General features: G+C 41.3%; 1 protein-coding gene across 1 annotated transcript in view; it reads right to left on the minus strand.

Moving 5' to 3' along the window:
- Positions 1-27,211, minus strand: part of ELP3 (elongator acetyltransferase complex subunit 3) — an 82,403-nt gene that overhangs the window by 33,798 nt on the left and 21,394 nt on the right. Inside the window, exons 8-9 of the mRNA XM_079298200.1 lie at positions 14,557-14,718; positions 8,091-8,217 (exon numbers count right to left, since the gene is read on the minus strand). Coding sequence (XP_079154326.1) covers positions 8,091-8,217; positions 14,557-14,718 — 289 coding nt within the window. The remainder of the gene's footprint in view (positions 1-8,090; positions 8,218-14,556; positions 14,719-27,211) is intronic.

Raw genomic sequence — 27,211 nt, forward strand, 5'->3', positions numbered from 1 at the left:
CTGAGGAACTGCAGGATGGATGTACCCACCAAAAAAAAAAAAAAAAAAAAAAAAAATTAAAAAGGGGGAAAAAATCAAATTTTCAGACATAAAACCTGCAAATCACAGTTTTTCAGTGAGATGTTTAGAAGGAGCTGGAAGGAGATTTGTTTACCTCACTAAATACTGGAGTTATATTTAAAAATAAAAGGAAGTGTCTTCCCAGAGGAGCAAAAAATCAATGTAGATCAGCACTTTAACTGACTTTTATTGCAGTTATTAAAAGCCTCTGATACAGGGGCAATATTTTAGTTTCATTATGGATTTCATCTCCTTGAGAAAAAAAAAAAAACACCAAAACAGATCCCTCAGGAAATTTATTTGCAGCTGGGGATATCTGAAGGTTTGAGGTAACATCACCCTCAGATCATTTTATTCTCATTTTTCCCTCTGATGATTTCACCCTCAGATTATTTCACCTTCATTTTTCCTCTCAGATTATTTCATCCTTATTTTCTCCTCAAATTATTCTCCTATTTTTTACCCCTCAGATTATTTCATCCTCATTTCCTCCTCTGATTATTCCACCTTCAGATTATTTAATCCTCTTTTTCCCCCTCAGATTATTTTCTTCTCATTTCCCCTCACATTATTTCACCTTCATTTTCTCCTCAGACTATTTCACTCAAATTTCACTCTAATTTCCCCTCAGATTATTTTCCCTCCCATTTCCCTCAGATTATTTCACTCTCAAATAATTTCCCCTCATTTTTCCCCCCTCAGGTAATTTCATCCTCATTTTTCCCCTCAGATTATTCCATCCTCACTTCCCCCTTCAGATTATTTCACCTTTAGATTATTTCAGATTATTCCCCCTAATTTCCCTCAGATTATTTCAAATTATTCATTCCCCTCAGATTATTCCCCTCATTTAATCTCAGATTATTTCTGAATTATTTTCCCTCAGATTATTTCACAGATTTTTCATTTCCCCTATGATTATTTCAGATTATTAATTTCTCTTTAGATTATTTCAGATTCAGATTATTTCACAGATTATTCCACCTTAATTTTCCCTCAGATTATTTCCCCCTCATTTTCCCCTTCAGATTATTTTTCCTTTCATTTTTCCCCTCAAATAATTTAATGCACATTTGTCCCTCAGATTATTTCACATTCAAATTCAAATTATTTCACTTTCAGATATTTCACAGATTATTCCCCCTCATATTATTTCAGATTATTCAATCCCCCTCAGATTATTCCCCTAATTTCAACCCAGATTACTGATTATTAATTTCCCCTATAAATATTTCAGATTATTAATTTCTCCTCATATTATTCCCCCTCATTTTCCTTGTGATTATTTCAGATTATTAATTTCCTCTCAGATTATTTCATTTTATATTATTTCACAGATCATTTCCTCCCCTCATTTTCCCTCTAATAATTGCATGATCATTCTCCCCTCAAATTATTTCACCTTCAGATTATTTCACACATTATTTCTCCTCATTTTCTCTCAGATTGTTCATTTCAAATCAGATCCTTTCCCCCTCATTTTCCCTTCAGATTATTTCAATTATTAATTTCCCCTCAGATTATTTCATCTTCAGATTATTTCACAGATTATTCCCCTCATTTTTCCTTATTATTTCAGATTATTAAATTCCTCTCAGACTATTTGATCATTAATTTCCCTCAGATTATTCCCCCTCATTTCCCTTATTATTTCAGATTATTAATTTCCCCTCAGATTATTCTCCTTCATTTCCCTTTTTATTTCAGATTATTCTACAGATTATTCCCCTTCATTTTCCCTCATTATTTCAGATTATTAATTTCCCCTCAGATTATTCCCCCTCAATTTACTTTTTATTTCAGATTGTTCAATTCCCCTCAGATTATTTTCCCTCATTTCCCTTATTATTTCAGATTACTCCACAGATTATTCCCCCTCATTTCCCTTATTATTTCAGATTATTCCACAGGTTATTCCCCCTCATTTCCCTTATTATTTCAGATTACTCCACAGATTATTCCCCCTCGTTTCCCTTATTATTTCAGATTATTCCACAGATTATTCTCCCTCATTTCCCTTATTATTTCAGATTATTCTACAGATTATTCCCCCTCATTTCCCTTTTTATTTCAGATTATTCCACAGATTATTCTCCCTCCTTTTCCTTTTTATTTCAGATTATACCGCAGATTATTCCCCCACATTTCCCTTTTTATTTCAGATTATTCCACATAATATTCCCCCTCATTTCCCTTATTATTTCAGATTATTCCATAGATTATTCCCCCTCATTTCCTTATTATTTGAGATTATTCCACAGATTATTCCCCCACATTTCCCTTTTTATTTCAGATTATTCCACAGATTATTCCCCCTCATTTCCCTTATTATTTCAGATTATTCTACAGATTATTCCCCCTCATTTCCCTTTTTATTTCAGATTATTCTACAGATTATTCCCCCTCATTTCCCTTTTTATTTCAGATTATTCCACAGATTATTCCCCCTCATTTCCCTTATTATTTCAGATTATTCCCCCTCATTTCCCTTTTTATTTCAGATTATTTCTCCCCTTCTCTTGTCCAACCCTCCTGATCATCTCTCTGCATCACTCACATCCCAGATGCATCAAGCCTGGCACTAAAATTAGCTCATTTCTTAGAAACTGCTTATTTTGCAATTCCTCCAGAAAAAAATAAAAATAAAATAAAATAAAATAAAAAAAAAATAAAAATCCCATCTTGCCACATGACTAAGAGCAGGAATTTTCAGGCTGAACTCATCCAGCGATTTTGTTTTATTTAAAGAACAGATCTGCAGATGGGAATCAAAAAAAAAAAAAATCTCCTCAGCTAAATTCCCATGAAATGAGGTTTTTTTCACCTCATAATTTTATTTATGTGACACTTTAGATGGGACACACAAAGGGAAAAAAAAAAAAAAAAAAAGAATTTCCACCAATAAACCATGTTCAAGCAAACCCTATTAAAAAATCAAAAGAAATCTGTAAAAAATAAAATAAAAATAAAATAACAGCAAAATTCCATCTATTCATAAACCTGTTGTTAATAATCTATAAATAGACACTATAAATAAATGATAAATACATTTGCTTTGGAGTTTTTTGTTGATTTTTTGCTGTTGTTTTGGGGTTTTTGGGGGTTTTTTTTTGGTATTTTTGTGATTTTTGGTTTTGAGGTTTCTTGACTTTTTTTGTTTTGGTTTTTTGGGTTTTTTTTTGGGTTTTGTGGCTTTTTTTGCTGTTTGGTTTTTGTTTTGCTTTGGGGTTTTTTGTGGGTTTTTTGTGCTTTTGGGGTTTTTTCTTTTGTTTTTGTGGAGTTTTTTGGGGGTTACTTGGGGGTTTTTTTGGGTTTTTTTTTGTTTTGGGTTTTTTTGTTTGGTTTTGCTTTTGCTTTTGAGGTTGTTTTGGGAGTTTTTTGTGGGTTTTTTGTGCTTTTTGGTGTTTTTGTTTTGTTTTTATGGAGTTTTTAAGGGGTTACTTGGGTTTTTTTGTTTGGGGTTTTTTTTGAGTTTTTTTGTTTGGTTTTCGTTTTGCTTTTTAAGTTGTTGGGGGTTTTTTGTTGTTTTGAGGCTTTTTGTGGGTTTTTTGTGCTTTTTGGGGTTTTTATTTTGTTTTTGTGGATTTTTGGGGGGTTACTTGGTTTTTTGGTTTTTTTTTTTGGTTTTGGGTTTTTTGTTTGATTTTGGTTTTGCTTTTGAGGTTGTTTTGGGATTTTTTTGTAGGTTTTTTGTGCTTTTTGGGGTTTTTATTTTGTTTTTGTGGATTTTTTGGGGGGTTACTTGGGTTTTTTTGTTTGGGTTTTTTATTATTTTTTTGTTTTGGGTTTGGTTTTGTTTTTGAGGTTGTTTTCGGGTTTTTTAATGGGTTTTTTGTGCTTTTTGGTGTTTTTGTTTTGTTTTTGTGGAGTATTTTGGGGGTTACTTGTTTTTTTTTTTTAATTTGGGTTTTTTGGGGTTTTTTTGGTTTTGGTTTTGAGGTTGTTTTGGTGTTTTTTGTGGGTTTTTTGTGCTTTTTGGGGTTTTTTGTTTTTGTGGAGTTTTTTGGGGGTTACTTGGTTTTTTTTATTTGGGTTTTTTGGGTTTGATTTTGGTTTTGCTTTTGAGGTCATTTTGTGGAGTTTTTTGTGCTTTTGGGGGTTTTTATTTTGTTTTTGTGGAGTTTTTTGGGGTTAGTTAGGTTTGTTTTTTGGGGCTTTTTTTGCTCCAACCCCAAGTTCAGCCTGGCAAACATGATTCATGAATCCCCCCAAGCATCTCCCCGCTTGCAGAGCCACCTCTGAGGTGTCTGCTCCAGCCACAATTCCATCATTCCTGCTGAGCCCCTGATTTATCCTCACCATTATTCCAATTATTTCCTCTGACCACCTGCCTTGGCAGGCTCTGCCTGCCTCTGGGAAGGGTTTTGGGGGTTTTTATTTTTAGTCTTTGTGTCCATTCCTTGCTGTGGAATGGGGTGGAGAAGACCTGGAGTAGGAAGGAAATCCTCTGAGGATATAAAAAGAATCCATGAGCAAGGGAGGAGGGAAAAAAAAACCAGAAAAAAAGGGAATAGTGAAGCTGGGACATGGGATCAGAGTGAAAAAGGGAACTGAAAATTCACAGTGCAAGCAGTGAAAAATTATGGAATTGGAGAAACATGGAATTATTTGGGTTGGGAGAGACCTTAAAGCTCATGGGAAAGGAAAGGAAAGGAAAGGAAAGGAAAGGAAAGGAAAGGAAAGGAAAGGAAAGGAAAGGAAAGGAAAGGAAAGGAAAGGAAAGGAAAGGAAAGGAAAGGAAAGGAAAAGGAAAGGAAAGGAAAGGAAAGGAAAGGAAAGGAAAGGAAAGGAAAGGAAAGGTACCAAAAATAAAATAAAATAAAAATTAAAAATCAATACAATAAAAATACAGACAACACACCCTCCTCTATCAGAGTATTTCCAGTTATTATGAATAAAACCAGCTGCTGGTGACACACAGCTGGGAGAAGGCTGCCAGGCTGGGATGGGGGAGCAGCAGGAAAATCAATAGGTCAGAAGGGACAGAGGGGACATTCCTCTGGAGCTGTAATTACCTGCCCCAGTTGAAGAAGCACCCAGCATTTTTTCAGCACCATCAGCATTATACCCTTCCCAGGAGAAGCCCCTGGATTTATTATTTCAACTGGTGCTGAAGGTGCTCACAACTTCCTTTGTGCCTGACCTTCTGCTGAGCTGGGTGCAGAGGAGGGGGATGCACAGGAAATAAAATTGATTTTGGCCAAAGTTATTTGGAATCACCTCAAAATCAAAGGGAAATAGCTGGAAAGGCAGGGGATTGTTGTCCCAAAATGAGAAATAAAGCTGGGAATGTTCACCTGGAGAAGGGAAGGATCCAGGGAGAGCTCAGAGCCTAAAGGGGCTCAGGAGAGTTGGGATTTGGGAAAGGGATGGAGGGACAGGATACAGGGAATGGCTTCAAATGGGAAAGGGGAGCTTGGGGTGGGATTTGGGAAGGGATTCCTGGCTGGGCTGGAATTCCCAGAGAATCCCTGGGAGTGTCCAAGGAAAGGTTGGATCAGGCTGGGATGGTGGGATGGGATGGGATTGAAATCCATGGATCCCAAACCACTCTGGGATTCTGGAATCCAGGACACTCAGGAGAGATTTTTATGGAATTCAGGGATGGAAAAGGGAAGGGAGACCTTTCCTGGAGTCCCAAATTCCCAAAATTCCCTCCCAGAGAGGATGGGGATGGATCCAATGCCAGGCTAGGAATGGAGGGAATTCCCTGGAAAAAGGGGGAAATGGGATTTGGGAAGGAATTCCCAGCTGGGCTGGAATTCCCAGCAAATCCCTGGCAGTGCCCAAGGAAAGAAATTTGGGTGTCATAATTCCAGCTTCAATCCCATCCCAAACCATTCAGGGATTCTGGGATCCAGGACATTCAGGAGGGATTTTTATGGAATTCAGGGATGGAAAAATGGAAGGAAGACCTTTCCTGGAGTCCCAAATTCTCAGTGAATTCCCAAAATTCCTTCCCAAATTGGGGATGGATCCAATCCCAGGCTGGGAATGGAGGAAATTCCCTGAGAAAATAGGAGGAAATGGGATTTGGGAAGGAATTCTGGCTGGAAGAATTCCCAAAAAAACCCTGGGGAGCATCCAAGGAAATTTTGGAGTATCCTGGGATGGCAGAAATCCCTGGGATGGGATTGAAAATCCATGAATCCCACCCAAACCATTCCAGGATTCCACAGGTGTAAGGAGATGCCTCCACTTGGATCCTCATTAATTTTATGCATTAATTAAATTAATTTTAAATATTTACCAGCCTGGATTAACATTTACACAGCCCAGCACATCAATAAATTGGTTTTTTATCAACTCAAAATGAAGATTTTAAGGCAGGAAACAGGGTTTGAACTCTCCAGCTGAATCCTTGGGAATGAGGGAATTTTAGGAATTTATCTGGATATTCCTGTTATGTTCACCAGGGCTCTGGGATATAAATCAATCAATTTGATTTGGTGTTTTATTCTCTGGTATTTAAAAGGATATTTTTTTTAAAAAAAATTAATTATAAAATATTGAAATGAGGATGAGAATGATGCTTCTTTTCTATCCTCAACTCCTCTCCCCACCTTGATTTGAATTCCTCCTCTCCCAATTCCAGCCTCAATTTTGCCTCCCAATTCTGAACATTTCTGGGAAAATTGTCATTAATGCACAGATGGAACTCACCCTTCCCCTCACAATCCAGAAATTCAACTTCCCAACACATTCCCAAATTTCCTGCAGCCAATCAGGAGCAATTCCAGTGGAAATTCTTTAACTACTCATCACCAACAAGCAACAAAGGATAATTATTATTATTAAATTAAATTAATCAAAAAAACTTGAAGTAATTCCTCCCATTTTGCAAATACCTCAGATTTGGCCAGGGTTGGCTCTTGCCTTTTTTTTTTTTTTTTGGTTATTATTCCCACTTTTTCACCACAAATTCCATCCCAACCCCACAGAATTCCACGAGATATTGGGGGAAGAATTCAAGATTTTGCTGGGTTTTGGTATCACAAATAATTCCATAAAAATTCAGTGCCCAACTCTACTTGAGCAGAGCATGGCAAAAAAAAAAAAAAAAAAAAATTAAAAATAAATCCAGGGGCAGAATCTGGAGCAGAAATTTGGAGTTTTGTGCTCATCACTTCCCATCTCTCACCTTGGATGAAAATCAAGAAATTTTATTTTGGAAAAACTCCTGGAATTCTGCACAAAATCCCCTAAAAAATGTTTTTATCCCAGGTTCAGGATTCCCTTCCTGCCCTGTACAACATTTTCCTGTTTTGGTTGTTGTTTTTTTGTGGTTTTGTTTTTTTTTCCCAGATGTGCCTTTCTGCTTTCTGCCTGTATTTTTTAATCAATATATTTCATTTCACTGATATTTTTTAGCACCCAGCTCAACCTCCCCCAGAAATCCCCCTGGGATTTCCTCTGTCACGACTCCAATTTCTGCAGTTTCAAAAAAACCAGAAACACCCAATTTTAACTCAGAAAAAAGGAAAAAATAAAAACCCTGAAAAACCAACCAAAGTAGTTAAATCATTGCACTGCTCCCCATTTGCTCTTTATTCCTCTCATTCCAATTTTCCCCAGGAATAATTTCATATTTCCTTCTCCATCAAGTGACAAAGTAATTGAACAGGGCTGAGCCAAAAATGCTTTAGAACACACACACACTCTAATTTTCACTAATTTTGTAATTAATTACCTTCCAGAGAGGATGTTTTGAGCTTGGAATTGTGTCCTACCCTAAATCCAAGAGGGGGAAAAAAACACAGGAGCTGTTTCCCACAGGGACCTGAGTGACTCAGGCTTGCATGAGACAGGGATATAATTTTCTGGATGAAGTAGTTCAACAAATCTATTTTTTTTTTTTCACCTTCTTCAAAAAAAAAAAAAACCCAACAAAGAGTTTAAAATTATTTGTCCTTTAGAAACAAATCTGGTAACTGAGAATCGAAAGTTTTCCATCAGCAAAAAAAAATTAAACTATGGAAATTGCTGGGGGTTTTTTGTTTTTTTTTTTCTTTTTTTTAAGGAATACTCACAAAAAATTGGTCCATGTCTCTCTCCAGCCCCATGTTGGGCAAATCTGGCATCATGTGAGCCACCACCTTAAACCCAGCATCCTTGGCCAGATGGAAGGATTCACACACAGCCTTCACTGTGTGACCCCTGGGAAAAGAAATAGGGGAAAAAAAATCAGCAAAAGGCAGGAAAAATCATTTGGAATGGGTTTAATTGGGATGATCCCCCTGGGAGGGCTGAGTTTGGAGGTAAAACTGTGCCTAGAAGGGGTTTGTTGAGTGTTAAAATTGTTAATTGAATTTGTTAAAAGCAGCCAAAGGTGAAAGTCACCCCCAAAAATTCCTTCTGGAGAAATGTGAATTCCCCACAAATCTGGATTGGGATTGCAGGAGGATTCCATGTTCTTCCACTCTGGATTTTGGGGGATTTGGAGCCCAAAAATCACCAAATTTCTGGAGAAAAAAAATATTTTTTTTTCATTCCACCCCCACAGCTCAAATCAGGAGATTCCCACCATAGAACAAAATAATCACAAAATCCTGCCTCTCTCCCATATTCCTGAATATTCCTTGTTTTCCATTTCTATCCCAGGAAAGGAGAGTTTTCCAAACTCCAAGAGATTTTGGAAATCCAGGTTGGTGTCAGAGCATGTGTGCTTCAGAATAAACCAGGAATAAAAACAGCAGGAAAAAAAAGGGATGGAAGCAAAAGCTGAAAATCACCCCAAAATTCCTTCTGGAGAAATGTGAATTCCCCACAAATCTGGATTGGGATTGCAGGAGGATTCCATGTTCTTCCACTCTGGATTTGGGGGGATTTGGAGCCCAAAAATCACCAAATTTCTGGAGAAAATTCCTTTTTTTTCCACCACCACAGCTCCAATCAGGAGATTCCCACCACAGAACTAAATCCCCACAAACTCCATTCCTGGATATTCCCTGTTTTCCACTTCCACCCTTGTTTTCCTCCCAACTCTTGGAATTCCTGGCACCCAGAGGAGCTCTGCAGGTGAATTTTATTTTTTTTTTTTATTATTTTTTCCCTCTCTCCACCAAATCCCTCTGGATTAAAAAAATCCAACTCCCTTTGTGTTCATTCTGCCTTTCACAGAAACCAAACCAGCTGCTTCTTATTATTTTAAATTTTTTTTAAGCATCTTTTTCCCCTCCTTCTCTTCCAGAGGATCCCAACCTTTCCAGGCAGCTCTAAACTCAGTTTTATTTCTCATTTTTTCAGTGTTTTTCTGAGACTGTTCAAGGACAGCATCACTCAAGACCTTGAGTAGCCTGAGGGGAGCAAATAGAAGCTTTGCTTCATAAATAAAAATTATTTTCTTATTAGAAGTGGAATTTGAGCTGCATCAATAACTTGATTATTTGATGCCCAGCTCTGTTTCTTGAATATTTTTCTGCCTCACAGCCACTGAAAGCACTCAGAAACCTCACTAATGACTTATGGAACATAATAGAAAGTAATTTCCAAACAGTTACCCTAATTGGTTGTAATCTGACATTTTGCTACCAGCTAAATATTAAAAAGTTTGGAGCCCAAAAACACACAAAGGAGAAAAGCAAAATGAGGTCGTTGCAACAGAGGGGAAACAAAAAAAAAAAAAAAAAAAAAAATCACCTTTTTTTTTTTTGTTGTTTCTCAAAGTGTTTCTCAAGTCATTGCTCCAAAAATTGGGAGAAGTTGAGGAGAATTTTAGGAAGAGCTCTGGGAGAGCCTTTAAAAATTAAATTTGAGATGGGAAAAATAAAAAAAAATTAATAAAAAAAAGGTTTTAGGAGCTGATGAGGAATTAATTGTTCAATTGAGAGTTGTAATAATTCAGATGAAGAGGAAGCATTCCTTAATGTTCTGGCATCCAGAGGAGGAAAACACCTGGAATTTTTTGGGATTTTTTGGTTTTTTAGGACCATGGAAGTGACATCCAGATCCAAATTTTTTTGGGATTCCTCCTTGGATTTTCTGGGAAGAAAACTCTCAATGTTTTCAGATTTGCTTTTGAGGTGAGGAATTAACAAAAATGTGTTTTGCCCATCCAGCCAGAATCTCTCTGCCATTACCTGTGATTATGGTTATTAAAAAAATCTCTGGGAGGCCACAGGAATGTGGAATTGGAAGGAACAGCTTGAGAGAATGGCAGGAGTGGAAAAAAAAAAAGGGAAAAAAAAAATAAATCTCAGAATGATCAGGTTTGAAATAAATAAATAATAGAGATTGGTTTGGTTGCTTCCTGCAGAGTAAAACAGTTCTTTGGGCTAAAATTATAAGGAATTATAATAAAAATAAATATATAATAAATATATATATAATAAAAATATATTTCCTCCTGGAAATGTATTTTTCCAATCCCTAAGGGTTCTGTATGCCTGGAATGAATTTGGGGAATGGCCTGTGTCACTTCTCCTGGCACCTGGAGGAGGGGAAAAAAAGGTGGAAAACACCCCAAAAATTACACAGTGTTGTAAATTGTAAATTAATTTGGGACAGGAATTGCAGGATCTCCCTGGGCAATGTTCTACCTCCCAAAATTGAATTTATTTGTGGTGTCATTAGGAAAAGAGGTGTGCAGCACAGGGGAGGAATGAAAATATTTTAAAATAAAGAGGTGGACAATGCAGGAGAAGAATGGATACATTAAAATAATAATGGATATATTAAAACACAGAGAAATAAATTAATATATTTTTAAAAAAACATAAAAGAGAAAGAACAGATATATTTAAAAAATAAGAGATGGATAATACAGAGAGGAAAAAACATTTAAAAATCCCAAATGTACAATATGAGAAAAGCATCTGAGTCCCAGCTAAAATATCACAATTCCATTTTCTCCTGCTGAGGAATGGAACCCACAAAATTCCATTTTGCCAACAAAAGGGCACAAAGGGAACAGGGAATCTGCTGGGGTTTGTTGGTTTATTTCAACAAAGGAAATAAATGAAATGTTCCAATATTCCCTTTTCAATGGGAATTGGACAAGGAAATAGGAGCTGAAGGATTCCAGAAGGATCCAGGGGATCCTCAGTGGGCTCTGGGAGAGCTGGGACTGGGGAAAGGGATGGAGGGGCAGGAAATGGGAAAGGGGAGCTTGGGAAGGGATTCCTGGCTGGGCTGGAATTCCCAGAGAATCCCTGGCAGTGTCCAAGGGTGGGTTTGAACCAGTTTGGGATGGTGGGGCTGGAATGGGATGGGATTGAAGGTCCATGGATCCCATCCAAACCATTCTGGGATCCAGGACACTCAGGATCCATCCCCAGGGATTTTTATGGAATTGGGGGATGGAAAAGGGAAGGGAGACCCTTCCTGGAGTCCCAAATTCCCAGTGAAGCCCCTGGATCCCAAAATTCCTTCCCAGAGAGGAATTGGGATGGGAATGGATCCAATGCCAGGCTGGGAGAGCTGGGAATGTGCAGCTGGATCAGGGGAGGATCCAGGGAATCCTTTGGCAGAGGGAAAGGAGAGCTGGGATTGGGGAAAGGGCTGGAGGGAGAGGAGCCAGGGAATGGCTCCACTGGGAAAGGGGAGCTCGGGAAGGAATTCCTGGCTGGGCTGGAATTCCCAGAGAATCCCTGGGAGTGTCCAAGGAAATCTGGGACATGCCTGGGGACAGAAGAGGCTGGAATTTGAGGCCCATCCCACCCAAGCCAGCTGGGATTCCCTGGAGCTGAGTCCCACTCTTGGACTCAGGGGTCTCTCTGAATTCCTAAAAGAGAAATCAGAGTGCAGGGATTGAATTAAAGCCTTTGGATGGACTGAAGTATGTTAAGCCACTCACACATAAAGTAGACATTTAAGTAGAAGTCAGTCAGTAATTTCAGAGTGAGTTCTAATGCTTTTAGTAAGTGAAAGGTTTCAAATGCCAGAATGGAAGTGAGAGTTCTAGTGAAGGTTGAGACATTCTGACACCTTCAGCAAGAGGATCCAGGCCCACAGTGGTAGACAGGACTTAGACATAATAGAGCTATAGTAAGAATATTGCTTACATTTTTCACATAGAACAAGGTAGATTGTAGTCTGTACATAACCTGGTGTGCTAAGAAACTGGAATTCTAATAGTTTAAGGAGTGGTGGTCTGAGTTTGTGTCTTAGCTTGTTGGAAAAATCCTATATAGGAGTATTGGGGAGAGTTGGTGCTTTTAGCCATTGTGGCTTTTATCCTCTTGCCTTTCTTGCCTTTCTGCTTTGTTGCTTTGCTTTTGCCATTGCTGTTACCTATTGCTTGTCTGGAGTATTGGGGAGAGTTGGTGCTTTTGGCCATTCAGCTTTTAGCCACTGTGGCTTTTATCCACTTGCCTCTTGCCTTTTTGCTTTGTTGACATTGCTTTTGCCACTGCTGCCAGCTATTGCTTGCCTGCGTACTGCTGAGACTGATGTAATAAACAACATTGTAATAAACTTTGTAATAAACAACATTTTTACCCACTAGCTACTTTGCTTATTCAGAAAATTACCCGACGAGGCAGGAGCCAGAGAGCTCCAGAGCAGGAGCCAGAGAGCTCCAGAGCAGGAGCCTGAAGAGCTCCAGAGCAGGAGCCTGAAGAGCTCCAGAGCAGGTGCCTGTAGAGCTCCAGAACAGGAGCCTGAGAGCTCTAGAGCAGGAGCCTGAGAGCTCCAGAGCAGGAGCCTGTAGAGCTCCAGAGCAGGAGCCTGAGAGCTCCAGAGCAGGAGCCTGTAGAGCTCCAGAGCAGGTGCCTGTAGAGCTCCAGACCAGGAGCCTGAGAGCTCTAGAGCAGGAGCCTGAGAGCTCTAGAGCAGGAGCCTGTAGAGCTCCAGAGCAGGAACCTGAGAGCTCCAGACCAGGAGCCTGAGAGCTCCAGAGCAGGAGCCTGTAGAGCTCCAGAGGTGGTGCCTGAGAGCTCCAGAGCTGGAGCCTGTAGAGCTCCAGAGCAGGAGCCTGTAGAGCTCCAGAGCAGGAGCCTGTAGAGCTCCAGAGCTGGTGCCTGTAGAGCTCCAGAGCAGGAGCCTGTAGAGCTCCAGAGCAGGAGCCTGAGAGCTCCAGAGCAGGAGCCTGTAGAGCTCCAGAGCAGGTGCCTGTAGAGCTCCAGAGCAGGAGCCTGTAGAGCTCCAGAGCTGGTGCCTGTAGAGCTCCAGAGCAGGAGCCTGTAGAGCTCCAGAGCAGGTGCCTGAGAGCTCCAGAGCAGGAGCCTGTAGAGCTCCAGAGCAGGTGCCTGAGAGCTCCAGAGCAGGAGCCTGTAGAGCTCCAGAGCAGGTGCCTGTAGAGCTCCAGAGCAGGAGCCTGTAGAGCTCCAGAGCAGGAGCCAGAGAGCTCCAGAGCAGGAGCGTGTAGAGCTCCAGAGCAGGAGCCTGAGAGCTCCAGAGCAGGAGCCTGTAGAGCTCCAGAGCAGGTGCCTGTAGAGCTCCAGAGCAGGAGCCTGTAGAGCTCCAGAGCAGGAGCCTGAGAGCTCCAGAGCAGGAGCCTGTAGAGCTCCAGAGCAGGAGCCTGTAGAGCTCCAGAGCAGGTGCCTGAGAGCTCCAGAGCAGGAGCCTGAGAGCTCTAGAGCAGGTGCCTGTAGAGCTCCAGAGCAGGAGCCTGAGACTCCAGACCAGGAGCCTGAGAGCTCCAGAGCAGGAGCCTGTAGAGCTCCAGACCAGGAGCCTGTAGAGCTCCAGAGCAGGAGCCAGAGAGCTCCAGAGCAGGAGCCTGTAGAGCTCCAGAGCAGGAGCCTGAGACTCCAGAGCAGGAGCCTGAGAGCTCCAGAGCTGGTGCCTGTAGAGCTCCAGAGCAGGAGCCTGTAGAGCTCCAGAGCAGGAGCCAGAGAGCTCCAGAGCAGGAGCCTGTAGAGCTCCAGAGCAGGAGCCTGAGAGCTCCAGAGCAGGAGCCTGTAGAGCTCCAGAGCAGGTGCCTGTAGAGCTCCAGAGCAGGAGCCTGTAGAGCTCCAGAACAGGAGCCTGAGAGCTCCAGAGCAGGAGCCTGTAGAGCTCCAGAGCAGGTGCCTGTAGAGCTCCAGAGCAGGAGCCTGTAGAGCTCCAGAGCAGGAGCCTGAGAGCTCCAGAGCAGGAGCCTGTAGAGCTCCAGAGCAGGAGCCTGAGAGCTCCAGAGCTGGTGCCTGAGAGCTCCAGACCAGGAACCTGAGAGCTCCAGAGCACGAGCCTGTAGAGCTCCAGAGCAGGAGCCTGTAGAGCTCCAGAGCAGGTGCCTGAGAGCTCCAGAGCAGGAGCCAGAGAGCTCTAGAGCAGGTGCCTGTAGAGCTCCAGAGCAGGAGCCTGGAGAGCTCCAGAGCAGGTGCCTGAGAGCTCCAGAGCAGGAGCCTGTAGAGCTCCAGAGGTGGTGCCTGTAGAGCTCCAGAGCAGGAGCCTGTAGAGCTCCAGAGCTGGTGCCTGTAGAGCTCCAGAGCAGGAGCCTGTAGAGCTCCAGAGGTGGTGCCTGTAGAGCTCCAGACCTGGTGCCTGCAGAGCTCCAGAGCTGGTGCCTGCAGAGCTCCAGAGCAGGAGCCTGTAGAGCAGCTGGAGATGAAAAGCCCCTGCACAGCCCCACACCTGTTGGTGTCCCTGGCCACGTCCTCGTAGACGCTCTGCACGCCGATCTCCAGGCGGGTGCAGCCGTAGCTCAGCATGGCGCTCAGGTGCGGCCGCAGGCAGTAATCCGGCCGCGTCTCGATGGTGATCCCCACACACTTGGTCAGGCTCCTCTCTGAGTACCTGCAACAAAAAATCACAGAGTTAGTGGACTCAAGGGGTGATGGCCATGTGGTGGAAAAGGAGATTGAGAGGTTGAGTTGGGTTGATGTGGTCAGCAATGTGGGTTTTATCACCAGTGCCCCTGATCTCCTGGCACATATTCTCTGCTAATGGGCCATCTTTAAACCAGCTGGGCAATCATCTTTATCTTCCCACAGCCCATCCTCCCTCCAGGAGATATCTCCTGTTCATGGCCACTGAGTCCCAGTGCATGGCTGATAAAATTCCATCATCCCACTGGGAGATGCTCCAGCCAGGGCAGGAGCCAAGCCTTTCCTACCCAGACAAAAACTGAGATTTGGAACACCAGAGCAGCCTTTCCACTGGATTCCAGAGGAAAACTGGACCTTCCCACAACATCCCTGCACCTTCAGAGGAAACTGCACCTTCTCCAGGAGCACTGCTCCAGCTGAACCACATCTGCCCCTGCAGGAGGATGCAGCCACCATGGAATGGGACTGTGCCACCACCCTGACTGACTGACTGTGTCAGCTTGGATTCTGACTCTGGCAGGGGTTGGGATTGTTCTCTGTAATACTGCATTGCTATTGGAATTGTCCTAGTACAGAACTGTTATTCCTAATTCCCCTATCTTTGCCTGAGAGCCCCTTAATTTCAAAATGATAATAATTTGGAGGGAGGGGGTTTACATTCTCTATTTCAAAGAGAAGCTCCTGCCTTTATTGGCAGACACCTGTCCCTCAAAACAGGACAGTGAGATGCTGAAGGGATTGGCTGCAGAATAAAACTGGAATGCACAGAAAAAACTTGAGTCAGCACAGCCTTTCTCTTGGGAAGGTGTGGATGGGTTACTGAATCCTGACCCTTGTGCTTCAATCCCCACTCTGACTGAAGGCAGAGGAAAAAGAAGATAAACTAATATGGAGTGAAAAAGAAGATAACCACTAATACATGGTGAAAAAGATAAACACTAATACATGGTGAAAAAGATAAACACTAAAATGTGGTGAAAAAGAAGATGATCACTAAAATGTGGTTAAAAAGAAGATGAACACTAAAATGTGGTGAAAAAGAAAATAAACACTAATACATGGTGAAAAAGATAAACACTAATATCTGGTGAAAAAAGAGAAGCACTAAAATGTGATGAAAAAGAAGATAAACAATATGTGGTGAAAAAGAAGATAAACAATATGTGGTGAAAAAGAAGATAAACACTAATACGTGGTGATCTCACGTGAGGACTCGTTTCTTAATTGTTATCTATGGTACAGAGAGTTTTACAGCACTTTTCACAGAATTCACAGAATAACTAGATTGGAAGATGTCGGATCCCACAAATTTGGGTTTTTTTGAGCTTTCTGTGCTTTCTGGCACTGAACCCCAGGAGAACACTGTTTCTGACCTGAGGCCTTGGAGAAAGCTTCCAAATTTGAGTTTTGGAGTTAAAATCACGGGTGTGTAGTGAATTAGAAGTGTGTGATTTCACATGGTGAAGGGTTTCAAACGTGAGGTTTTTATAATAGTGTGATAGGTATGGGACAGGATGGAGGATTTTGGGTGGTGTGTGTCTCTTTGTTCATCTTTCTCTCATTCTCTCAGACTCCCAAACCCTCTTTGGAAAAAGTGATTTGCAAAATTTAAGAGAGAAACTGGAGTGAAAGAAAGGAGAAAAAAAAGTCTTGAGATAACTTGGGACAAAGGGCACCTGCTCCTATCAACACCTAAAATCAGGGTAGAAATATAGAAATATAGAAAATAATTAAATTAAATCCCCACTGTTTGCAGAAGAAAGAAAGAGAAATTTGATTTTTTGACCAAACACCTGTGACTTGCAGTGTGGCATTTTCCATCCACTCAAAAACTACATGAAATTATGAAGAGGGAACAAGAAGAGCCAACAGACCAGAACCTTCCATCTTATCCCACACCTAAACCCCAAATTCCAAACCCTTCACTAAATTAAATTACATCACATATGCACCAGTGATTCTAATTTTATCACTCAAATTTGAAGCTTTCTTCAAAGCCTCAAGTCAAAAGCAGTGCCAGAAAAAACCAGAAAGTTCAAAACTCTCAGGCTTCAGGGTTCCAAATGGGAAGAGTTCCTGGCATGTCCCAGGTTTTTGAGGCTGAAAGGTCGAAATTCCTGCGGTGTTTTGGCGACGTGTGGGTGAAACGATGCACAAAAATGCACATTAATGCAATCTGGGTTGTATTAATTAATTGGGGTTGTAATTAATACAGTCTGGGTCACAAAGAGCTGTGGCAGCCTGGAGGGGATTTCACAAGGATGTCCATGAAAAATCCCCTACAATCCCTTTGGGAGCTGTAGGAATCGAACAAAACCAAAATCCGTCGTCAAGAATTTTTCCTCCTTTTGTGCCCTTTCTCACTGGAGGTCTAATGAAGACTAATTACTCCAGCTGGTAAAAAACTCCACTCTGATGACAAATGGGAAGTCACTGACCTGTGAGAGAAAGAAAAAAGGAAAAAAAAAAAAAAAAAAAAAGAACCCAAATCCAAGTTCACAAAAGGAAATCATCGATCCCCACCATGGCCAGTGAGGAGAAAATTCCTTTCCATGGGGAAATCAATTCCCCAGAGTGTTTTTCCTGAACCTTGCAACAAATCCACAGCACAAATTTACAGCAGGAAGAGAGAAAATTTCTTTTGGAACAGCAGAGAGAACCTGGCTAAGCCCCAAACCAGGATGTTTGAGGGGATATTAGTCTCTTTAATGGCCCAAAATGATGATTTTTGGGTGTTAATAGGAAATGATGGTGAAAAACGGGGACACCTTGAGGAAGAGAGGGATGTTATTCCCACACCTGCACACTCAAATGGAAAGGATGACTAAGTTCAGCTCTTTATTAGGAGTCTGTAAAGATTCATCATCCTGTTGCTGGAAATTTCTGAATGGAAATAAAGCTTTCAGAACACTCAATTTCCAAAAAAAAAAAAAAAAAAAAAAAAAAAGACAAAACCCGATCAAAATCCTTCAAACCTCCAAAAAAACCCAACAAAACAAATTCCCCAATTGGGTTCAGACTCATTAAAAAAATATTAACATCCTTTCAAACTGCTCAAATCTATATAAAGACCGAGATATTTGGGGGGACAGGTTGTCAAAAGAAGAATTGGGGGGGAAAAAAAAAATTAGAATAAAAAGTACGTGAAACATTTCCAAGTTTGTGGCTCACTAATCTGACAGCCCAGCAGCACCAATTGTTTATCACATCAGGGAAAACAGTGCCAAAGTGTGATTCATTAACAGCAGACTCCCAAACACCCACTTTGGAGGACGTGATTTGCAAAAATTAAAAGAGAAATCAGAGTGAAAGAAGCAAAAAAAAAAAAAAAAAAACCAAACCAAAAACTTGGGACAAAGTATTTGCTCCTATCAACACCTAAAATCAGGGTAGAAATATAGAAATACAGAGAGGAGGTAAAAATTAATTCAATTAAATCACCATGGTTTGCAGAAGAAATATAGAAATACAGAGAGGAGGTAAAAATAATTCAATTAAATCACCGTGGTTTGCAGAAGAAAGAAAGAGAAATTTGATTTTTTTTTTTATATCTTTTCTCTGCTCCCAAACTCAAAAGGTTCATTTGGATATTGAACATTTTCTCCTATTTGCAAAAGGAAAGTCTATTTCATTCAAAAGCTGACACCAAAGGCAGGGATTTTATTGGTTTAGAAGCCAAACACAAGAAATATCAGAAGTGGACATGAATTAAAAGCTTTAGTGGATTTACATAACCTGCCATTTTCTGGAGGGAATTATCACAGAGTGCCCATAAAAGCTGAACTGGGTATTATTACCCAGCACAAAGCTGCATTATACAACTAAATTACATTTGATATTTCCTTTTTTTTTTTTTTTATTAAATCGATCTGGTGCTGTTTTATATTCAATTTCCACATTTTGCAGTGGCAGGGGTGAGCTGTGAAACAGAGCTGGGGGGAGATCAGAAAGGCAGGGAACATTGGATGAGGGGCATGTCCTAAAGATGGATTTACATCAGGATTTAATGTTATTTTTAATCAAATTGTGAGGATCTCTTAGTTTAAACTAGATCCAAGACAGCTATTCTACAGTCAGAAGAGGGAAAAAAACCCCCAAAAAACATAAAAACTGATGCGTGCTTGGGAATTACACTGTAATCAGCAGGAAAAGCTGTTGAATCCCAAAATTCCAGAATGGTTTGGGTTGGAAGGGACCTCAAAAAGGTAATTTTGGATATTTTCCACTATCCCAGGTGGCTCCAAGCTGGACACTTCCAGGGATGAGGCAGCCACAAATTCCCTGGAATTCCATTCCATTCCCACCCTCACAGGGAGGAATTCCTTCTCAATATCCCACCCAAATCTCCCCTTTCCCAGTGCCACGAATCCAAAAAAAAAAAATCCCCCCTAAATTTTAGGTTGTGCTGCCACTGAGGAATCAGAGTCAGACCCAAGGAGTTTTGATCATTCCCAAAATCCCAGGATGGTTTGGGATTTAAAGCTCACCCTATCCCTGCTCTCAAATTGGAATTCTTGCATCATCCCCACCCCTATTCTCAGCTCTCCTCCAGCTTTTTGGGGCCTTTTGCTACCAAAAAAAGCCACCCAGCTCCACATCCAGCTGGGACATGATTTGCCTATTCCCATCCAATTTCCCACTATTTATGCAGTCAGGGGTAATTTGGCTGCTGAATCATACAGAAAAGCTCATGATGCTCTGACTTCAACCTGAAATTTTTATTTATTTTAATTTTTTTTTCCAGAGATTTCGGTGCTGCTCAGAATAGAATCCTGCCCTGTTCCTAGAAAAACCTACTGGAGGTTTTTTTTCCATCTTGTTGCAGTTTAGCAGGGAGTGTGGATTTATTTCTGATCTCCCAGCTGCAGGATGGAGGGATGGATGATGGATGAAGGATGGATGATGGATGGATGATGGAGGGATGAAGGATGGATGGATGAAGGATGGATGATGGATGGATGATGGATGGATGATGGATGGATGGATGGATGGATGATGGATGATGGATGATGGATGGATGATGGATGGATGATGGATGATGGATGGATGGATGATGGATGGATGGATGGATGGATGGATGGATGGATGGATGGATGGATGGATGGATGGAGGGATGATGGAGGGATGAAGGATGGATGAAGGATGGATGATGGATGGATGGATGATGGATGGATGGATGGATGATGGATGGATGGATGGATGATGGATGATGGATGGATGATGGATGGATGGATGATGGATGGATGGATGGATGGATGGATGATGGATGGATGATGGATGGATGATGGATGGATGATGGATGGATGATGGATGGATGGATGATGGATGGATGATGGATGATGGATGGATGGATGATGGATGGATGATGGATGGATGGATGATGATGGATGATGGATGATGGATGATGGATGGATGATGGATGGATGATGGATGGATGGATGATGGATGGATGGATGGATGGATGGATGGATGATGGATGGATGATGGATGGATGGATGATGGATGGATGATGGATGGATGGATGGATGATGGATGGATGATGGATGGATGGATGATGGATGGATGATGGATGGATGGATGAGGGATGGATGGATAGATGGATGATGGATGGATGATGGATGGATGGATGATGGATGGATGATGGATGGATGATGGATGATGGATGGATGGATGATGGATGGATGATGGATGGATGGATGATGGATGGATGATGGATGGATGATGGATGATGGATGATGGATGGATGATGGATGGATGATGGATGATGGATGGATGGATGATGGATGGATGGATGATGGATGGTTGCTGCCAGCCCTGAGAAATGAGGATTTAAACACAATTTTAAACAAAAGCTCAGGGGTAGAAACAGCAGAATCCCATTAGAAACCATTGGGGTCAATGAATAATTTTCTGCTGTGGAAATCCATGGAATGGGTGGAATGTTGACCTGGGATCTTTTTGGATGTCAAACATCTGCAGGATTTTAGGGATATTCCACATTTCTGCCCATCCCTGAGAGCTCAGGGTCCAGGGGATTTATGGGACAATGGACACAATGGATTTGCCAGCACTGGATCTTTAAAAACACCAGCCACAGACCCTGCAGGAATTCTGTGGTTACAGCAGGAGGGAATTCCTCTTTCCAAGCAGGAAAATCTGGGAATCAGATATGGAGAGCTCTGAAGGGAGGGATTTCAGGATACACACACACAAAAGGTCAAGACCTGATGAAGGATCACTGATTGAACTTTACTAATTGGAGAGAGAAAACCCTGAGAGATTGGAGCTGAGAGCTCCACCTGTGACCACAGAATCATGGAATGGTTTGGGATGGGATCCATGGACCTTCAATCCCATCCCATTCCAATCCCACCATCCCAGGCTGATCCAAATCCAGCCCTGGGCACTGCCAGGGATTCTCTGGGAATTCCAGCCCAGCCAAGAATCCCTTCCCAAGCTCCCCTTTCCCAGTGGAGCCATTCCCTGGCTCCTGCTCCTCCATCCCTTTTCCCAATCCCAGCTCTCCTTTCCCTCTGCCAAAGGCTCCAAGGATTCACTGGGAATTTGGGACTCCAGGAAGGGTCTCCCTCCCCTTTTCCATCCCTGAATTCCATAAAAATCCCTGGGGATGGATCCTGAGTGTCCTGGATCCCAGAATCCCTGAATGGTTTGGATGGGATCCATGCACATGAAATCTCATCCCATTCCAACCCCACCATCCCAGGCTGATCCAAATCCAGCCTTGGATGCTGCCAGGGATTCTCTGGGAATTCCAGCCCAGCCAGGAATTCATTCCCAAGCTCCCCTTTCCCATTTGAAGCCATTCCCTGGCTCCTGTCCCTCCATCCTTTTCCCAAATCCCAGCTCTCCTGGAGCCCCTTTAGGTTTTGGAAGAAGCTCCAAAGATTCCCTGGATCCTTCTCCATGTGAACATTCCCAGGAGATGAATTTTACCTCCTGAAGCAGCAACAAACCCCTTGGAATATTTCCCCTCTTTCCTGGAACACAGAATTATTTGCTATTTGTGCCACAGCACTGCTGAAGATCCCCATCATGTGAGGAATAATCAGGAATCAAGACAAGAGAACAGCACGAGATGAGAGAGGGGCAATTTTAATAATAGGCTGACCACAGAGGTTCATTATGCAAATGAGGCAGCTGCTAAGTCATGCAAATGAAGATCCACAGAAGCCTTAAAAGATTTGTGCAGACAGATTTTGTGAAGTCAGTGATTACAGAGCTGTCTGAAACAGGCAGAAATAAAGGTGAGGAAATTAATTTTAATCACTGACGAATCTTTTGAGTGAATTTGCTGCATTACACAGACCTCCAGATCAGAGCTTGGCTCTTAAATAAATTCATTTTTTTAGATCTAAAAGGCAGCTACTCCCCCAGCAGACACAGGGTCTCAAACACTTTCTCCCTCAGAGAAAAACCAGCCCAGCTTTGGCAGGGAACAGCTCTGTTAACAGAACCTCTCCATTAAACTCTGCTCTCCTGACAAAAGCTGAGAGAGCTGAGGATCAAAGACTCAATTATTTACAGCCAGAGCTGGGGCAGCTTCCAAAATCCCCAGGCAGGATGGGGATGGCTGGGAGCCAGGCAGAGAGAACTCCAACTCTGGCACAGTTAATATCACACCTTGAAACCTCTGCTTTGGTTTCCTCCTTTTGAAGAGGGAGGAAACAGAAAAAAGACAAAAAAAAAAAAAAAAAAAAAAAAAGCAGGGAGAGGTGCAGGAAGCAGCAAAAGAGGTTTAAAAGTGAAGAGAAGCAATCACTGGAATATGTTGAGGGAAGAAGGAGTTAAATCAACTCATCCACCCCAAAAAATTGCCTGTGGGACATTCCAGCACTGCTCCATCCCTGGAAGTGTCTGAGGCCAGGTTGGGCTTCCATTTGGCCCATTTTGTGATTCCTGAAGGCAAAGATGGAATAAATTCTGTGAATGTTCATATTAGTGTTGTTGGTAATGGATTGGACTCTAATTCCCATTAAATTGGTGCTCCAAACCCAAACCCAGCATGGTGAGTGATCCCAGCTTGGCCTCTGCTTTGGTTTACTCCTTCTGGAGAAGCAGAAAACAGAAAAAGGCCAAAAAAAAAAAGGGCTGGGAGAGGTAGAGGAAGCAGAAGAGGTTTAAAAGTGAAGAGAAGCAATCACTGGAATATGTTGAGGGAAGAAGGAGTTAAACCAACTCATCCACCCCAAAAAATTGCCTGTGGGACATTCCAGCACTGCTCCATCCCTGGAAGTGTCCCTGTGGAATGTCCCTGCCCAAACCCTTCCATCATTTTGTGATTCCTGAAGGCAAAGATCGAATAAATTGTGTGAATGTTCATATTAGTGTTGTTGGTAATGGATTGGACTCTAATTCCCATTAAATTGGTGCTCCAAACTCAAACCCAGCATGGTGAGTGATCCCAGATGGGCATCAGCCCCAGAAAAACCCAACAAAAACAAACCTGCAAACATTTACAAACTTAGAATCAAAGAATTATTTCAGTTTAAAGGCTCCAGGAGCAGAGAGCTCAACACTGCCCAGGCCACCACAAATCTGTGTCCCCAAGTGCCACATCCACGGGGATTTTTAATCTTTAATTTGGAATTGTTCCCAATATCCAACCTGAATTTCTACTGGTGCAGCTTGAGGTTGTTCCCTCTCATCCTGTCCCTGTTCCCTGGGAGAAATCCCAATTCCAGAATTGGAATTGGAATTCCAGAGATGAAAATTTCCCCTTTTCTCCAGGCTGAGCTTCTTTCCCATCTCCCTCAGCTGCTCCTGGTGCTCCAAACCCTTCCCTGGATGTGCTTCAGCTCTTCCCTGTCCTTCTTCAAAAGTGTCCTTAGAAAAGACCCTCAGAGTCCTGAGGAAAGACTGGAATGTTTGCAGGGTTGGGTGAGAAAAATCAAGAGTTTAAATTGGTGACCAAAAGGAGCCCTGGGTCAGGAAAGTTCCTGTTCTTAACTTGGGGAAGAGCAAAGATTTAGGAGCATCCAGCAGCTCAAACAGATTTAACAAATGATAAATGAACCCTGTGACAATGCTCAGTGACAACTGTAGAATCAAATCCAAAATTCCAAAAATTAAATCCAAAACCCCACAGATTTCTGAGGAGGAATATAATATAATATATAATATAACCACATCCTCACCCATTATTTAAAATTATCTCCTTGATCTTTAACAACTCTGCTTTAGCACAGGGATAAAAGTCTGTGAAACACAACCAGCAAGAATTATCCCAAAATCAGGAATATTCTGACAAAGCAGCTGGCATCTTACTCAGCTGATGTGTTTCAAAACTGCAGCTTTGATGATTGGAATTTCTGAAAGCTCAAATGCCAATTATTGGACTTTATGCTGCTCTCTTTTTATTACAACATTTTTAGGACAAGGTTTCAGTGCTTTCTTCATCACCAGAGTTTGGTTTCTTAGCAGCATCAGCTTCCTAAGGTTCAAGCTTTCAAACCCTGGAAAAAAAAATTACTAAAAATACACCCATTTATTGAGTGAAACACCATTTTACAATTTTGATAAGGTAACAGTATCTATGCCTGCTAAAAGATAAGGGAGAACAATTTTTTTTTTTTTTTTTTTTTCCATTAGATGCCACTAACTCTGCTCCCACCTGCTGTGTCACTTGCTTCAAAATCCACAAGGGGAATCCTAGCTGAGGTAAAAAAAACCCTAAAAAAACCACATTTATTTTCTAATCTTTCTCAATATTTTTACCACAACCACAAGCAATGGTTCTGCCACCCAAAAACCTGCTGAAAAACAACAACAAAAAAAAAAGGCACAGCACAAATGGCTCAGTTAAAATATAATTCAGGTCTAACCCATTCTGTGGTAAAAACATTAAAACACACACATTTTCTTCCCTTTCTCTCAATATTTTTATCACATTTTAACCCATAAAAAACACACATTTTTTCCTGTTTCTGGAGATTTTTACCACAATCCCAAGGAATGGCTCTGACAGCTGAAATCCCTCCCATGAAGGCACAGCAGGAGCAGAAGTGGCTCAGTTCAAAGATATTTCAGGCCAAATAATTTTGAGGTTAAAAACCCTAAAACACAATTTTTCTTTTCTTTCTCAGTATTTTTACCACTTTTTAACCACAAAAAAATGGCTCTACCACCCCAAAACCCTCCCAAAAAAAGGCACAGCAGGAGCAGAAGTGGCTCAGTTCAGACCAAATAAATTCTGAGATAAAAAACTCTAAACCACAAACATTTCCTTCTCCATCTTTTTACCACATTTAAACCCATAAAACACACCTGTTTTCATTTTTTTCTTAGTATTTTCACCACATTTTATCTACAAAAAATGCTCTGCCAAACCTAAAAACCCTCTGAAAAAATGGCCCAGCACAAGCACAAGTGGCTCAGTTCAGACACATTTCAGGTAAAAACCCTAAAACAAAATTTTTCTTTTCTTTCTCAGCATTTTCACCACTTTTTAACCCCCAAAAAATGGTTCTACCACCCCAAAACCCTCCCAAAAAAATGCACAGCAGGAGCAGAAGTGGCTCAGTTCAGACCAAATCATTTCTGAGATAAAAAATAATTTCCTTCTCTTCATCACTATTTTTATCACATTTTAACCCACAAAACACACACATTTTCTCCTCTTTCTCAATATTTTTACCATATTTTAACCCCAAAAAATGGTTCTACCACCCCAAAATCCCACTCAATAGAAAGGGCACAGCAATGGCTCAGTTCAAAGATATTTCAGTCCTAATCATTCTGAGGTAAAAATCCTAAAACACATAAATTTTCTTTTCTTTCTCAGTATTTTCACCACATTTTATCCCCAATAAATGGTTCTGCCAAACCCAAAAACCCTCCAAAAAAATGGCCCAGCACAAGTGGCTCAGTTAAAAGATACTTCAAGCCAAATCCATCCTCAGGTAAAAACTCTAAAACATCCCATTTTCTTCTCTTTCTCAATATTTATCACATTTTAACCCATAAAACATATTTTTTTCTTCTTTTTCTCAGTTTTTTGACCATATTTTAACCCCAAGATTTTGGCTGTGTCCCCCAAAAAACCCTCTGAAAAAAATGGCAAAACATGAGTAGAAATGGCTCAGTTCAGAGACACTTCAAGCCTAATCCATTCTGTGTTAAAAACCCCAAACCACACATATTTCCTTATTTTTCTCAATATTTTAACCACATTTTAACCCCAAGGAATGGCTCTGCCACCCAAAAAACCCTCTGAAAAAAATGGCAAAACATGAGTAGAAATGGCTCAGTTCAGAGACACTTCAAGCCTAATCCATTCTGTGTTAAAAACCCTAAACCACACATATTTCCTTATTTTTCTCAATATTTTAACCACATTTTAACCCCAAAGAATGGCCAAAAAACCTCTGAAAAAAATGGCAAAACATGAGTAGAAATGGCTCAGTTCAGAGACACTTCAAGCCTAATCCATTCTGTGTTAAAAACCCCAAACCACACATATTTCCTTATTTTTCTCAATATTTTAACCACATTTTAACCCCAAAGAATGGCCAAAAAACCTCAAAAAAATGGCCCAGCCCAAGTGGCTCAGTTGAGAGCCCCTTCAGCCTACCCCAAGCAGGATTGTTTGCATGCACTAATTAACTCCTGGCTGTTAATGAGGAGCAGCAATGGTGGCTGCAGCAGAGGGATGAGTGTTGTTTTTGGTTTTGGTTTATTTTTATTTATCTCACAGCTTCCATCAAGGAGCTCTGGGCAAGGTTTGGAGGGATCCTGCCACTCCAGAGGCACATTGGGCTGATTAATGTATAATTATCCCAAAAATCATAATCACTGCCTGCTCTCACAGTGAAAGCTCTGTCTTAGCTCAGGAAGCAAAACAAAACAAAAATAATAATAATAAACAAAAACAAAACAAAAAAAAAGGACATGGAACATGAAAACCCTGACAAGACCTTCTCACACCACTGGGTTTTTTGAGCCTGTGGTGCTCCCCATCCATCAAATTCATGACAACAATTCAGAGATTTTTTTTTTTTAAGCAACAAATTATTAGCCAGCTGTAACTGCAAACACCAGGATGAATTAACATATGCTGGAGTGAAATATTTCCAACAAGGAAAATGCATGGCTGGAACAGGAGCAGTGTGCAATCTCTTTTTTTTTTTTTTTTTAATCCACCTCTATAAAAAATAAATGTTTAGAGAGGGAAAAAAAAACCAAACAAGACTAATTGAGGTGAGGCAGTGCTTATCTCCTCCTCCCTTATGTGAGCTCTCTGCTTTTCCCAGTGAGCAGAGCCAAATTACAGACTGGGAATTATGGCTTCAGGTTTTTCCCAGCAGAAAAAAAAAAAAAGCAACATGAGGTCCCAGATTCCTCACACTGAAATTTAGGGGAGACTTGAGTCTGGAATTGGATTCCCTGGTGTCTTCAGTGCTTTTCCTCAGATGTTTTTTCTCAGATTGTGTTTTTGGTCACTC

The sequence above is a fragment of the Erithacus rubecula genome (assembly GCF_903797595.1).
Source record: "Erithacus rubecula genome assembly, chromosome: 2".
Lineage (NCBI taxonomy): Eukaryota > Metazoa > Chordata > Aves > Passeriformes > Muscicapidae > Erithacus > Erithacus rubecula.